General features: G+C 37.4%; 1 protein-coding gene across 1 annotated transcript in view; it reads left to right on the top strand.

Annotated features, from left to right (window-relative positions):
- Positions 1-14,511, top strand: part of galnt1 (UDP-N-acetyl-alpha-D-galactosamine:polypeptide N-acetylgalactosaminyltransferase 1) — a 125,937-nt gene extending 111,426 nt beyond the window's left edge. The window contains exons 10-13 of the mRNA XM_051130973.1: positions 3,554-3,693; positions 7,145-7,243; positions 7,355-7,489; positions 13,169-14,511. Coding sequence (XP_050986930.1) covers positions 3,554-3,693; positions 7,145-7,243; positions 7,355-7,489; positions 13,169-13,315 — 521 coding nt within the window. The 3' untranslated portion in view covers positions 13,316-14,511. The remainder of the gene's footprint in view (positions 1-3,553; positions 3,694-7,144; positions 7,244-7,354; positions 7,490-13,168) is intronic.
- The last annotated feature ends 2,122 nt before the right edge of the window (positions 14,512-16,633 follow it).

Below are 16,633 nucleotides of genomic sequence, written 5' to 3'. Positions count from 1 at the left end.
ATCTGGAAACTGAGGGTGCAAAACAATCTAAATATTGAGAAAATCGCCTTTAAAGTTGGCCAAATGAAGTTCTTAGCAATGCATATTACTAATCAAAAAGTATGTTTTGATATATTTACGGTAATAAAATGTACAACATTTTCATGGAACATGATCTTTACTTAATATACTAATGATTTTTGGCATAACAGAAAAACCTGTGAAACTTCACAGTTCTAAGTTCCACAATTTCTGTACCACAGCAAAAAATAAAACTACTATACTATATGACTATACTTGGCTAAAGTATGTAAAAAGTCATCAGAATAATTTTAAAGACAAGTAAACAGCCAGCATTGATGTGCTTTTAATAACTGTTTTTAATATCAACCACATCCCACAGTAAAGCAGCAGTAGACTACATTTTATGACAATGATTGATTTTCACATGAAGTTTAGGCTTTTATGGAGGGGCAAAAGAGCACTGCTGTTAATGAAAGGAGTGGGCTGAATTAATAACACAAGACAAAATAAGGGCATCATTGCAAAATGGAATGCAGCATGATGTTTTATCTTGGTAGTCTTGTTTTCATAACCATTGGGGAAACAAAAAAAAAAATAATTTTTGAAATTGAAAATAAAACTTGATTAGTCAGCCAGCCCAAACAGTTACCATGAAATGTCTGTGCTGTTGAACATCATATATATGATACATATATAGATAGATAGATAGATAGATAGATAGATAGATATAAATATACTGTATAGATATAGATTGTTCAAACTGTTGCCTTGTCATAAGAGTAGCTGACCTGAAAGAGAAGACTGACTGTTACCCTCTATAGCACCCCTTGTGGCAAAGAATGTAGGACATACTTGTTTTAGGTTATGAATTTCATTTTGACTCATTTGGATCATACAACACATGCAGTGAATGTTTGGGCAATCACACATAGCTCAAGAATATAGTAGGACACAATATTGCCAATTTTTAAAATAAAATTTCCTTATCTCCTCTCTCAGTCATGTCTTTTTGCCTTTCTCTGTCTCACTGTCTTTCTATAATGGTCTCCGTATCTCTGTCTGTCTCTTTAACGTGGTGTGTGTGTATTATCAGCGCTCTCGGGCACTCGAGCCGTATTGACTCAGAAGGAGATGTTGGATAATAGATATTAATGTCACTGTCAATAGTGTCCAATGCAGCTCAGAGCTATCTTTGTGACTGTGTGCCTATTGTGTTATTCGGTCCCTCCTCTACACAAATGCCTTTGTATACTCTCTCCTTATTGTTAGGGCTGGAAGGCAAGCGTCTGGACAAAACCCTAACCTTCAGTATCAAACTTCAGCCTGTAACTTGTCCTTTAGCATTTGTACTACAGACATGAATGATGCCTCAAGCCATGACGCCGGTGGAGGAGAAGTGTTTTATTACATTTCTAAGCGATCAGACCTTTATAATGTTTTGTCTGGGGAACAATAAAACAGTTACACGGAAGGAGAGCTCTAAACCACATCCAGCACAATACACAGTTGGTTGTCTTTTGAAGACAATATGCTTTACTGCATATTTTAAAGTCACGATTGTACTATGTGTTTTTAGAGTTGGGGAGTAACTAGGAAGAAACAAGGTCTCAGGTATAAAATGTCATTTTTGTAAGAAATTCACACAATAAATGCCATTTTGTGGCTCTTTAATGTGTTGAGACAGATCAATGCATTGCTTCATTAGATCAATCTACACATGAACTGATCGTCTTTAATTCTTTACTTAAAGCACGAAAAAACATGAATTGTTAGGGCAGGGTTAGGGTTATTTAAACTGTGGAAAGATGTCAATAAACACAATTTTTTTAAGTTTAAAGGAGAAGTCCACTTCCAGAACAACAATTCACAAATAATTTACTCACCCCCTTGTCATCCAAGATGTTTATGTCTTTCTGTCTTCAGTCATAAAGAAATTATGGTTTTTGAGGAAAACATTTCAGGATTTTTCTTCATATAATGGACTTCAATGGTGCCCCCGATTTTGAACTTTCAAAATGTAGTTTAAATGCAGCTTCAAAAGGCTCTAAACGATCCCAGCCGAGGAAGAAGGGTCTTATCTAATGAAACGATCTGTCATTTTTTTTGAAAAATAAAAATTTGTATACTTTTTAAGCACAAAAGCTTGTGTAGTACAGACGCTGGGATGCGCGTTCTTGAATGATTCGTTCATTTTGAACGTTTTGAATTTTGAATGATCTGAACTTCCCATCACTACTACGAATCACGTCAAAGTTCATCGTCTGTGTACTCGGGCTTAAAAAGGTAGAGAATAGTGAAAAACTCCATCTTATTTTCTCCTACAACTTCAGAATCGTCCGACACCGTTGTAGTTTTTGTTTGTAAACAGCGTTTGACTTACTTGTACTTTCTTAGTCTTTGTGCGTTCGCTTCGTAAACGCTGGTTCTGTGGTTCCGCCTACGTTCTGCGTGACCTTTCGACATAATTCAATAGTATGTGAATGTGCATCCCAGAACCTGTGCTACATGAGCTTTTGTGTTTAAAACGTATACAAATTTTTATTTTCCGAAAAAATGACAGATCATTTCGGTAGATAATAACATTTAAACTGCATTTTGGAAGTTCAAAATTGGGGGCACAATTGAAGTCCATTATATGAAGAAAAATGATTTACTCAAAAACCATAATTTCTTTACGACTGAAGACAGAAAGACATGAACATCTTGGATGACAAGGGGGTGAGTAAATTATTTGTAAATTGTTGTTCTGGAAGTGGAGTTCTCCTTTAAGTCCACCAAAGTTAATCTACTCTCCTGTCTGATTTGTTTGTCGGACAAAATCGGCATTATGATTGGTCAGATCGTCTGTCAGTCAAGCTGTTTGCGAAGGGTCAATTACAAAATAACTGTAACTGTAATCTGTTACAGTTATAAAACAGCAAAAGCAGTAATATTGTGAAATGTTTTTACAATATTTTTGTAAATAATTTTTTCCTGTGATCAAACCCGTAAACTGTAACTGTTTGAATGCTTATATCTTCTAAATGTGAATTTTGTCATTGTTTTGGAGCACACTAGCTTATAGATAACCTGAAGGCTAACATATTCATACTAAAAGCCAAAATACTTCAGTTTTTTAATTTCAATGTCTTTTCTTTCAAGTCCTCATGTAATATTTACAGCTTAGTTTATTTTAGCTTTATTTCATTTGACAAAAGTGATTTTAATAGTTTGTTTTAGTTAAAGGAGAAGGCCGCTTCCAGAACAAATATTTACAGATAATGTACTCACCCTCTTGTCATCCAAGACATTCATGTCTTGTTCACGTTCATGTTTTTGAGAAACACATCTCAGGATTTTTCATCATATAATGGACTGGTACGGTGCCCCGAGTTTGAACTTCCAAAAACAATTTAAATACTTATTAATCTCAAACGCTCATCTTGTCTTGCTCTGCCTGAACTCTGTGAACTCTACAAACCACTTAGCAACCACTCACAACGTCCTAGTAAAACTAATGGTTAAATCTTATTTACCATTTTGCATTCTTGTGTGTGTTTGTTCATTTCAGGTGTGACGAAAGTGGATTATGGAGACATTTCAACCAGAACATCCTTGAGACAGAGACTGCAGTGTAAGCCGTTCTCCTGGTACCTAGAAAATGTCTACCCAGACTCCCAGATACCACGCCACTACTACTCGCTGGGAGAGGTCTGTATCTCTCTTTCTCACACACACGCACTCATGCAGATAGCAAAAAAGGGAAATCACCGCATAGTGTGATAAACACGTTTCTGTGTGTGTGTGTTAAAGAAGCGCAGGTGTGAATTAGCCAGGGACGCTCTTTTTCTCGGGGTTGACGGTGTCACAGGAATTGATTGGGTTTTTTTTTTTTTTCATTCCAGTCAGTGTGTTCAGGAAATGAGAGACATTTATTCTCTCCTGGTCTGTTCTCCCTCTGTCATCGTCTTGTTTCCTGTTCAGTCTCTCACCCTTTCGTTCCATCTGTCCATCGCTGCCTCTCTCTTTTTCAGACGTTCTCATGAATAAAACATGCGTGTCATCTCTGATGTCTGAAACTCGCTCAGAACGGAGTCTGTCTGTTCTCCTGACTGGTTAAGGCTCTATCTTCCTTGTGCTGTCTATGGTTCATTCCCTTTTAGCTCACCGTTGTCTCTCCTCGCCACTGATGGTGACATTGGAAGGTGTACGACAGGACACAAACAAAATAATACAAGGAGGATGTGACGTCACAATAATGTTTCATGTTTAGACTGGGGCTGGGCGTTTTTTTATCAGATTTTATTGATTAATTTGAATGGAATGTTTTGCCACAATTTTATTTTTTAGAAATCGAGGAGTTGATTAATTGGTAATAGAAATATTACCAAACATTAGAATTAGACACTTTGACAGTATGACAATGATAACAATAAAGAGAAAAGAATGCGCTTAAATCACTAGTGTCATTCACACAGAATGCGTTTTTGTGTTGACAAAGATGCGACGTGGGCAGTGGAATAGAAAAAACATGCAAGAAGATGGGAGTGAACTTCTGAGTGCTGCATTATTATAATGCCGTTTCATACAAAGACAAGTTTGTACAAGATGTAGTTGTAGTTCATCCATCTTTTCTGCAAAGATATTTAACAAGTGATTTGTTTAACATTTACATTATGTTGACAAAATCATATGTGTTGCACTTGGAATAGAATTTTCTTTAACTAGAGGGTTAATTAAAGGAGAAGTCCACTTCCAGAACAACAATTTACAAATAATTTACTCACCCCCTTGTCATCCAAGATGTTCATGCCTTTCTGACTTTGGTCATAAAGAAATTATAGTTTTTATTTTTATTTTTCTTCATATAATGGACTTCAGTGGTGCCCCCAATTTTGAACTTCCAAAATGTAGTTTAAATGCAGCTTCAAAGGGCTCTAAATGATCCTAGCTGAGGGAGTAGGGTCTTATCTAGCGAAACAATCGCTCATTTTTTTCATAAAATTAAAATTTTATACTTGTATATATAAATTTGTAAACTTTTGTATAAGCACAAAAGCTTGTGTAGCACTAGCTCTGGGATGCGTGTCCACGACGCTACATACTACAGAATCACGTCAAAAGGTCACGCGCAGTGTAGGCAGAACTACTGTATGTACTGTATGTGCAAAGACTAAGGAAGTGCAAGTAAGTCAAATGCTTTTTACAAACAAAAAGGTACAACGATGTCGGACGACATCAAAATGAGATGAAATGAGATAAAGTTTTTCACCATACCTTTTTGAGCCGTGTTTGAGCACGTGTGGAAAATGCCAACCATTGCCAACAGAGCAGGAGTCTCAGTGCTGTCAAGAATGGACCATTTATTCCATCTATTCCACTGTCAGAAAGAATCAGCGAATCAGGTGGTGAGCACATGTGACCTTTCGACGTGATTCAGTAGTACGTAGCGTCGTGGATACGCATCCCAGAGCCTGTGCTACACAAGCTTTTGTGCAAAGTATAAAAAAAGTATAAAAGTATACAAATTTTAATTTTTCAGAAAAAAAAATGACTGATCGTTTCAGTAGATAAGACCCTTTTTCCTTGGCTGCGATCATTTAGAGCCCTTTGAAGCTGCATTTAAACTATATTTTGGAAGTTCAAAATCAAAACCATTTAAGTCCATTATATGGAGAAAAATCCTGAAATGCTTTCCTTAAAAACCATCATTTCTTTACGACTGAAGACAGAAAGACATGAACATCTTGGATGACAAGGGGGTGAGTAAATTATTTGTAAACTGTTGTTCTGGAAGTGGAGTTCTCCTTTAAGAAAAAGCTGGTTGAATCATGTTGTAGTTAAATTTTCAAGTTGACTAGTTAAAATCGTGAATCAGTCAAACATTCTGAAAAAAAATCTAGATTTAATTTTTTTGCCATAAAGTTGATACAGTTTTTTTTTTGTTTTCGAAAGTATTTCATGTTCAACAATGCTGCAGTTATTTAATAAATACAGTATAGTAAAAACAATTTTCAGTTTCAGTTTTAGAGAGTTTAAAGTGAAATTTATTCCTGTGATGGCAAAGCTGAATTTTCAGCAGAAATACACCAGTCTTTAGTGTCACATGATCCTTCAGAAATCATTCTAATATGCTTATTGGTGTTCAAGACACATTTCTTGTTTTTATCAATTTTTGTGGAAACTGTGATACTTTTTCAGGATTTATTGATCAGTAGAATGTTCAAAAGAACATCAATTTGAAATATTTTTTTTTAAACAGTGTAAAAGACTTTACTGTCTTTTTTGATCAATGTAATGCATCCTTGCTACATAAAAGTATTTTTTCTTTTAACAAAAAATCTTACTGATCCCAAGCATTTGAACAGTAGCACACGAAAAGGTTTAAAAGCTAGGACAATTAGATAAAGCAGCAAGCATTAAGAGAGGCTGGGTAAAATCCCAAGATCGATCTTTCACTCCATGCCTATTTATGTATCTGAGTGAAAATGTATTAGTGCAGTGCTTCCTGTCATTGCATTCTGCTGAACTGACTCACTCAACTTTTGTTTTTGTTATTTCATATTTTTGCAGTAGCGTTACTTGTATGAATAAGCATTAGAATAAGCAAAATTGATGTGATTAGTGAAAATAACCTAATGAATCTTAATTAAATGGAATCAAAAAAACATTCGAGAGCTGGTGAATGTGAATTGTAATTGTTTTGTGAATACAATGTATGTACAACAGCGATTACAACGCAAAAAAACTATTGGACTGTTTGTTTTATGAAATAAAAACAGCCAAGTATTAAATCAGCATTTACATGAAACACTGGCTAAATATAATGGCAGTGAAACTGGTAAATGTGTTTGTCATGGTTTAAGCCCCACTGATCTTGACGTTTGTATAACTTAGTGTTTTGGATGAAAGCAGTGAGCTGTCGTTCCCTTCATCTGCTGTCTTTCATCAAGTACACATTTACGTGTGTATGTGTGTGTTTGTGTGTTTGATTAGCACAGTTGTCTCTCAGTTCGTCGATACTCACCCCGCCCCCCGGTGTGTGATAAGCTTTGGGTAATTAACCATGTTTGACACTCAGACAGAGACGTGACTGTGTTTATTCATGCAGGAGAGCTGCTTGAGTGTGTCTAACCTATTTGTGTGATCTGTCCGATTGCAGATCCGTAATGTGGAGACTAACCAGTGTCTGGATAACATGGCCAGAAAAGAGAATGAAAAAGTGGGCATTTTCAATTGCCACGGCATGGGCGGCAACCAGGTCAGCTCCTCGCATCCCTCTCACTTTTAAAACACAAACGTAGTTACAATAATGATGTTGATGCTTGACATGTATGCCACTGATGTATTGTGACCTTTTCCAACTCTTCAGGTTTTCTCATACACGGCCAATAAAGAGATCCGAACTGATGACCTCTGTTTGGATGTGTCCAAACTCAACGGTCCAGTTATGATGCTCAAGTGCCATCACTTGAAAGGCAACCAGCTCTGGGAATATGATCCTGTGGTAAGTGTATAAATATGAAACAGATCATAAAAGCTCATTGAAGTACTGTTCTGTTCAGTGGGGCAGGGCATTACACCAGGATAAACTACAACAATACTTAAAGGGATAGTTCACCCAAAAATTAAAATTCTGTCATTAATTACTCACCCTCATGTCGTTTAACACACCAAGCCGACGATCAGCCGTCGGTCAATGTCGGGCTAGTCTGTTTGGTGTGTTCCACACGTCGCCCCTCGTCAGGCTCACGTTGACGGGATGCTCTGATTAGATGCTCAGTTTAGCAAACGAGTAAGTGCTGGAGAATTAAAGCGAAAGTGATGAAAACGAGTAAGTAAATAACGGCAACACAGACGAGGGCTGTTCTAATGTTATGTGATCTTACCCAAGCATTCCAATATGCAGATATTTTCATAACAACATAAGCCACTTAAAATGAAGAAAGTTATCAACGTAGCTGATATTCAAAATGGTAAGCAAGCACTGCTTTACATTTTGTATATCTGCGCATGTCATGTTATATCATTGTTTTGGTTTCTCATTTTGAATGATGACGGCTAAAGACGACTAAAGACCCAGGCGCAGAACGCACATGTTAGTTTGCAGCCAGCTGTAGTCTGAGCGGTGTGTTCAAGTGCAGCTTTTTTGTCCAGGCACTGCCGATACGAGGCGACAATACTGTCGGCTTTTGTTGCCACTAGTTCTTTGAATTCGGCTTGGTGTGTCCCGGCCTTAAGACCTTCGTTCAACTTTGGAACACAAATTAAGATACATCAGTGCTTCAACCGTAATGTTTTGAAGCTATTAGAATACTTTTTGTGCACAAACAAAAAAATGACAGCTCAACAATTTGTGTCAGTCTTCGACTGTAATTAAGTAAGGCTGGACAGAAAATTGCAAGTCATTCTTTTTGTCAAAATCTTCAGACATCTTTATGAAGACTGAGCAGCGCATCAGGGTTTTATGTCAGAACATAACATTGGTATGCGTCATGATACTCTTTTGAACATGCAGTGAAGACTGGCATGGAAGAGAAGAAATTGGTGAATAAAGCCGTTATTTTTGTTTTCTTTGCACGCAAAAAGTATTCACATTGCTTCATTACAACCACTGATGTCACATGGACTATTTTAACAATGTCCTTACTACCTTTTTGTGCCTTTAGTGTGTCAGTTACATTGCTCTTTATGCAGGGTCAGAAAGCTCTCAGATTTCATCAAAAATATCTTAATTTGTTGTGAAGATCTTACAGGTTTGGAACGAGTTATCAATGACAGAAATTACATTTTTGGGTGAACTATACTTGTAAACACATTATAATGAATTGTGAATTGTGAACTAGAAGTTACATCCAAAAATGACATGCTTCTGGTAAGCTACCTTTCTGCAGACTTCAGTTTCAACCCTGCTCCAACACTCCTGCCAAGTAATCCTGAAGACTTTAATTAGCTAGTTCAGGTGCGTTTGATTAGGATTTGAGCTAAATTCTGCAGGATAGTGGTCCTCCAGGAGCAGAGTTGGCTACCCCTTGTAAAAAGCCTTGTGCTTGATGAGCATAAAAGGGTTGTTAAAAGGACAACTTCACAGTTACAAGCTTATGCTTTTAATCTGTTCTTCAATGCCTTCCCCTTCAACTTCCACTGCAAGTCATATACTGTATATATTTGTTTTTACAAACTGACAAGTGAAAATTCTTGCTTGTGGTAATTAACAACACACCCCAGATGTTGTTGATAGAGCTTAATTTGTTTTGAATCCTGAATACTCCGTGAACATGCTGTTTTATCCCGGACGAGCCCCCAATCCAATTTTGTCCTGCTCTTGATGGGTCACCTTCTTGCAGAATTTAGCTCCAGCCTGCTCCAGCACACCTGCCTAGATGTTTCTAGTAATCCTGAAGACCTTGATTAGCTGTTTAAGACTAAGTTGTCTATAATTAGAGTAGACCGGGGTGTCCAATCCTGCTCGCAGGGGGTCACTTTCCTGCAGAGTTTAGCCCCAGCACACCTGCCTGGACGTTTCCAGTGATCCTGAAGACCTTGATTGCCTGGTTCAAGTTTGTTTAATTCGGGATAGAGCTGAACTCTTGGAAGGTGGCCCTTCAGGAGCATTCAGGATTGGACACCTCTGGAGTAAGAGCTAAACTCTGCAGGCAGGTGGTCCTCAAGAAGATCCGATGTTTAGGGGTTTCAAGGTCTTCTAGGTTCATGTTGCATGAGTTGTTCCTTGACCGCTCTTGCATACATGCATGCATGTATGCAGATGTGTTTTTGACTCTTGTTTTTTTTACCTTAAGGGCCTTATATGTGTCATATAACATCAAAGACAGCCAGCTAACCCTTTAAAGCTGTCTGCAGGGTGCCCACTCATCCTTCTCTTGTAATATATGTGCATAAACATGCACCCTGTGGCTTCCCTTATAAACACTGTTGAAAGGATGCTAGTTTAGTTAGATTAAATCACCTCGCTGTCAATCTTAAAAGTACATCATTCCATTTTAGTTTACAACTTTAACGCACCTTCAGGCCTGAGGAGAGCGAATTAGCCAAGGGGAGGAAAGAGGAAGATTGCATTTTGCAATCCTCTGCTGTTGGCTTAAAGAGATGCCTGTTACTCCAAAGCCTCCTCCTCCTCCCCCTTCTCGCCCCAGATTTGAAGCCCCCACCACGCTGGCCCAGTGCCCGGAGAGAGGGAAGGCTGCACAGAATAGAGAACTCGAGCAGAGACTTTCCACTGTCAGATAAAGGTTCTGTTTTTCTCGTGGGGAGAGAGGGAGACAGACAGAGTGGAAGGAAGGGAGATTCACAGTGAGCCTGATCAGGAAATCTCTTGCCAGCGGATCACCTCTCCAGCATGCATTACCATACATTACCTTCGCAAGCTCATCTACGTGTGCGTGCGGCCTCACACCTTACGCCGTGTGTCTTATAGGTTCCACCGCTATCCTAATTGTATCTGTGCGGCTTAATGCTTCCCGCTAGACTGAAACTCAAGAGCACTCAGTTCACCCAAGGCCCATTACACACACTCACACACATGCTCCACTGTAAAGCTATCCTGCGCATCGACAATTTGTCTTTGCCCTGGAGCGCACAGGTTGTCCAGTCGCACGTGTATAGTGCAGAGTGGCATACTGCTTACTATAAGTAATATTATATTACACTATGAATACTGGGCACAGGAATACCTGGATGACCTACTGCTTTTGCCTGAATGTGCAGGATAAATCTGGCTCACAGCATGTGATCCCACAATGCAGTGCGCACAACTTGAGCGAGCTTGCTTATCTAATGTAACAAATTAAGCATAATATCAGACATGATCTTTAACTCCCTGTTTACACATTTGAATTAGTGTTAATTTCGTCAGCTATTTTTCAGTTTTAGTCTTAGTCTTAGTCCTGTGTTAAATGTCCTTGTTACTTTTTATCCTATTTAGTCAACCTTATCCAATTTTGTTTTAGTCAACTAAAAGTCTCAACATTTTAGTCTAGGTTAAGTCAAAGAAAACCTGAAGTATTTTAGTCTATTTTAGCAATAAGATTATTATTAATTAACTGTACAGCAGCGTTCATTTTGGAAGCCATTTTTAATTTAGTCTTAGCCTTACTTAAATGTACATTTCAGTATTTAGTCAACCTAGTCCTGTTTTTGTTTATTCAAGATTAAGAATTTTAGTGAAATCTTAGACATATTTTCGTCATGCTGTAAGGTATCTTTTTGCTCAAAAAAAGTTGTAATGACTGTTGTCATTTGAGAAATTTACTTTTGCATTTTAGCTATTGCACTTTTCACTAATAAGCACAAATCAATAGTATATGGACTCATACACATGGTTTATTTTGCCTCATCTAATGTGCTGATTTATTATAGGCTTTTTATTATGTAAATTAATACCAAAAACTTATGCACTCTCCGTCTACATCATGAACTTGTAAAACAAATGAAAAATATTATAACAGTGAAATTCCCAATAGTAATTCCACTAATTCCAAATTGCAATAGCCTGTTACTCTGTTAAAACAGCAGCGGTGTAGTAAGTGCATCTATTCAGATTACAACCACAGTCGCAAACAATATAGTACGGATCTCATGACAGAACACAGACCGGGTTACACGTACATTTAGATCACTAAACTCAAGCTTTGTGTTTTCAGATCATCGTTGGTGGCGCTTCCACATACACATGGTTGCCAGATTGCTTAAAATAAGCGAAACACTAGGCAGAAATGTGTCCTTGTTTTGACACCGATAGCCTTGTGGGCAGTGCGCCGACATATGGCGCAGTTGCACCTCTGGTGTCCCGAGATCGAATGCTGCCTCGTGGACCTTTCCCGATCCTAGCCCCTCTCTTTCTCCCAATTACTTCCTGTTATAGCTCCACTGTCCTTTCAAAGAAAAAATGGAAAAACACCAAAAAAAAAGAAACGTATCCAGTGTTGCTAAGTCTGCAGTTTTCTGGCAGAATTGGGCTACTTTAACACTGTTGCCGTGGGTTGTTTTTGATGTCTTTTAAGTTGAAGCGACTCCAATGACGTCAGTTGACCTTATTGTCGTCTCGTCTTAGTCATGGGGAAAAAGCACATCAACGAACATTTTTCGTCATAGTTTTCATTAACGAAATTAACACTTGTTTGAATGGACTGATAAACATTGAGACATTTAAAGAAAAATTCTCTAAAAATGTAAATTAATAGCATTTACAGAACTCAGTGGTGAGGTTTTGATTTTCAGATTTTTACCTGGCCTGCACATTTTCACTGGCCCCAAATTCTGGGAGATTTTTTTTTTTTTTTTTTATTTCTTTCTTTTATATATTTCATAAAATGAAAATTTTCTTTACCAAAAAAAAAAAAAAAAACTTAAAGGGATCCTTCACCCAAAAATTAAAATTACCCCATGGTTTACTCACCCTCAAGACTTCCTAGGTGTACATGACTTTCTTCTTTAAACGAATGCAATCTGAGTTATATTAAAAAAATGTCCTGGCTCTTCAAAGATTTATAATGGCAGTAAATGGGTGTTTAGATTTTTAAGTTCAATAAAGTGCATCCATGCATCATAAAAAGTGCTTTACATGTCTGCAGGGGTTTAATAAAGGCCTTTTGAAGTGAGTCGATGCATTTTTATAAGAAAAATATCCATATTTAAAACTTTAAAAACCACAATCTCTAGCTTCCACTAACGCCACTCTCCCGTGAACACACGTACGACAGTTAGTGGAAGCTAAAAATTCTGGTTCGTAAAGTTTTAAATATGGATATTTTTCTTACACGAACACATCAATTCACTTCAGAAGGCCTTTATTAACCCCCCCGAGCCATGTGGAGTACTTTTTATGATGGATGTATGCACTATTGGACTTCAAAATCTCAACACCCATTCACTGTCATTATAAAGCTTGGAAGAGCCAAGACATTTTTTAATATAACTCCGACTGTATTCATCTGAAAGATGAAGTTGAAGAAAGTAATATACACCTAGGATGGCTTAAGAGTGAGTAAATCATGAGGCAATTTTCATTTTTTTGATGAGAATTTTTTTAATGCCATCCGCGGAGCTGAACATGAAGCATAGTGAGATCATGTGTATTATGTAGCAATATATAGCAACAGTTTCATTCTAAACGGTGTTTTTGCTCTGACGGCTCACACGGTTTATGTTGGTCTCTCTCTTCCTACAGAAGCTGAGCCTGGTACATGTGAACAGTAATCAGTGTTTGGATAAGGCGTCTGAAGATGACAGTCAGGTGCCCAGCGTCAGGGACTGCACCGGGAGCCGCTCGCAGCAGTGGCTGCTCCGCAACGTCACACTGCCCGAGATATTCTGAGCTCTCACACGGACGGACAGATGGACAGACTCTCACCCCGTCGCCGATGGAGAGAACGTGAGAGAAAGAACTGCTTTCCTCTCAATCCTGGTGGTCTGCCTTCAAATGATCTCAAAGAACAGAACCGCATATGTAAATGAATCTCCCCATCACTCCACCTTGCAGAGAAAAAAAGACAGATGGAGAGAAAGACTCGTGGAGAAAGAAACTTGAGTTTGATGCCGTTATCTTCCTCGTTCGAGGGGCAGCGGGCATTTTGGTTATGTTTACGAGAACGCCTCCCTTTTAGAGTATCAGTGTGTGCGTTTATGTGCGTGTGTGTGTGAGACAGGAATGCGTGAGTCACGGTGTTTTCCACAGGAGTTTCGCCCTTTTTTAATTTAAGTATTTTTCAAGCCTTGTAGAAATGAAGGGTATCTAGCACATGAAGGAGAAGCTGACGTGTGACTGAGTGCATGTGTGTGCATGTGAGATTTCAAGTGTGTCACATATCAGGATGGTTCTCCCGTCTGTGGACGTTACAGCGGACCGCTGTCCGTTTGAAGCAGGGGCTCCCCCTACAGGCCATGACACACACTGATCTATCAATCTTCATCTCAGCCAGTGGACTACCTACAATCAATCACGTATAGATCTATAATCAATAAAAAAGGATGACTGATCATCGATTTTTCATATCATAACTTGTTTTGTTTTTTTACACCAGTGGTTGATAGATTTCCGCATTTTTGAGTGCCACATGCAAGCACTTTTCACTTGTTTGGTGTTGTTTCTTTATTATGTCAAGTCTGTCTCTTAAAGATACGGTAATTTAACACCATTTCAGGACAGTCCTGAACTCGCCCGAATTGTTGCCTTCCTTTGGGTTCCAGCTCTTCAGCCGATCGGGACAAGACGGATCATCCTCTGTCATATCATCCAACAGTAAAGGGCTCGGTCTCACTGTGTTCATGTGCGAGAAAGAACTCTTACATCTGATATCTTTTTGTTTACGTTCACTTAAAATTGTTACTGATTTTGTGTAGAATTTCTTTAATTCGTCAACGCATTTGGCACCTGAAGAGGAAAGTAGGCTGCTCGCCACATTTCAGTTGATGTCTTTGAACAGTCTGATAGCCTAAAGAGATTGTCCTGCATTTTAGATTCATGCATTTCATTCTTCTGACTTTTATTTTCAATGATTTGAGATTTCATATGAGCTGTGATTGGTTGGAAAATGAAACTGAACCCATCTGTTTTGAGATTTGTCTTGTGGAATCAGGAATGAGTTGTGATTTATTTTTCCCCCTTAAAAACCCTGTCTAAATACTTTAAATGATCTGTTCTGTTTGTGTCCTAGTTCTTAACTGGATTTCCCAGTAATCCAGAAAGTGAATGAAATATCACTGTGTCTCAAAAAAAATTCTAAATTGTCTAGATTCTAAAACAAAAGATTCAGAATATTGTGAGATTGTAAACTGTGGGATTGTAAATGCACATTAGAGATTCTAAACAGATTCTAAATTGTAAAACTCTAGATTTTGAAAAAAAGATTCGATGTGATTTTTAGATTCTAAATAAAGGGCCGTTTCAATGAAGAAGGATGCGTGATGATCTTGCAAGTATTTGGACAGGGCCTCGAGATCATCTGTAGAGATGTGTGAATGCGAACAAGTGTGTGTGTTTCTATTTGTCAAAGGGATGTCTTTTGTTTTTGTCTTCTTTTGTTTAATTGATGAGGGTCTGGCCTGCTGATTGGTGGGTTAGAGAGCCCTGTGTTGACATGATCCACAGGCTGGAGAAATAAACCACAGAAAGTTTACAGTCCAACTTCTCCATTAGCCTTTATGATCTTTGTTCATGTGCACACCTGCAGTTTCATGGTTAAAAAAAGTTCCGGAAATCTAATCTCAGCTGCTATGTCATTATAATTATGATTAAATTGTTTTATCAAACTGCACTCTTGGTTTTAGTTCTATGGCCGTGGTTAATAGGTTGTTGTTGCACAGTGGGACACCATGCAGGGTTTTTATTGTGCTGGATTTTGTACCCTCAAGTTTAAACATTATCAAAATGATTTTTCAAAAGTGCAAGGCTCATGTTTCATGGTTATAGTTGACCTTAGATATTTTCAGATTTCAGAACCCTGCAAACTCACAAGACTAAAGCACTGACAAAAACACTTGCAGTTGCTCTAATGATCTAATTAGCCAGTGTTTGCCTTAGAGAAACTAAACTGGATAAACTCATTAAAACGTAGTCTGTTTCCATATTTCATCTTTACTTGAAAGATTACTGTGAAAATATTTTTTAGTTTTTAACTAGGGTATATTTCCAAATATATTTCTAAATATAATTAAAGCATTGAAGGTTGTTGAAAATAAAATTGCACGTTTTAGTTTAGCAAATGACTGTTAAATACTGATTTTAATTAAAAAAAAGTAATTATAGGAAAGCCTGCTTTTGATATACAGTATCCCCTGTTTCTGAGCATGAGCATCTGGTTTCCCAGAATCATTTCAACTTTTAAAACTGCTGATTGTTCTCAGCAGTGCTTCGCTTGTGTTATGAGGCAGAATAAAAGAGTGATTGGTTGACCGTGACTAATGAGTGGTGTAAGGTTTGGAATGAAAGGTTTTCCTCTGATAACCTGGCACTAATGCCATGCCTTTAAAATGGGTCAAAATACAGTAATTGTCCATGTGCTTTAGAATTTTTTATATTGGTTGTGCAAGCATGATCATATGCTAATATGTCATGTTTCATGATGAGTGCAGTATGAACTGCCAGTCAAGAGTTTTTAAAGCCTAAATCCAAGCCTGCATTTATTTGATCCAAAGTACAGCAAAACAGTAATGTTTTGAAATATTTCAAGTAATATGAGCAGCAATATTTTGAAATATTTTTACTATTTAAAATAACTGTTTTCTATTTGAATATATTTTAAAATGCAATTTCAAAGCTGAATTTTTAGCATCATTACTCCAGTCATTATTCTTCAGAAACAATTTATTAATTTATTTATGCTCAAAAAACATTAATTGTGTTGAAAACAGCTGAATAGAATTTTTTTCAGGTTTCTTTGATGTATAGAAAGTTCTTTGATGTACAGAAGAACAGCATTTATCTGAAATAGAAATATTCTGTAACATTATAAATGGCTTTATCATCATTTTTGATCAATTTAAATCATCCTTGCTAAATAAGAGTATTAATTTCTATAATTTATTATAAAAAAAATTACTTCAAGCTTTTGTATAATATAATATAACATAGTGTGTAATGTTACAAAAACTATTTATTTCAAATAAATGCTGATCTTTGGATCTCTCTATTCAT

Source organism: Labeo rohita, chromosome 16, assembly GCF_022985175.1.
Source record: "Labeo rohita strain BAU-BD-2019 chromosome 16, IGBB_LRoh.1.0, whole genome shotgun sequence".
Taxonomy (NCBI): Eukaryota; Metazoa; Chordata; class Actinopteri; order Cypriniformes; family Cyprinidae; genus Labeo; species Labeo rohita.
Note: the sequence above shows the minus strand (reverse complement) of the source record. Positions and strands in the feature narration are given on the sequence as shown.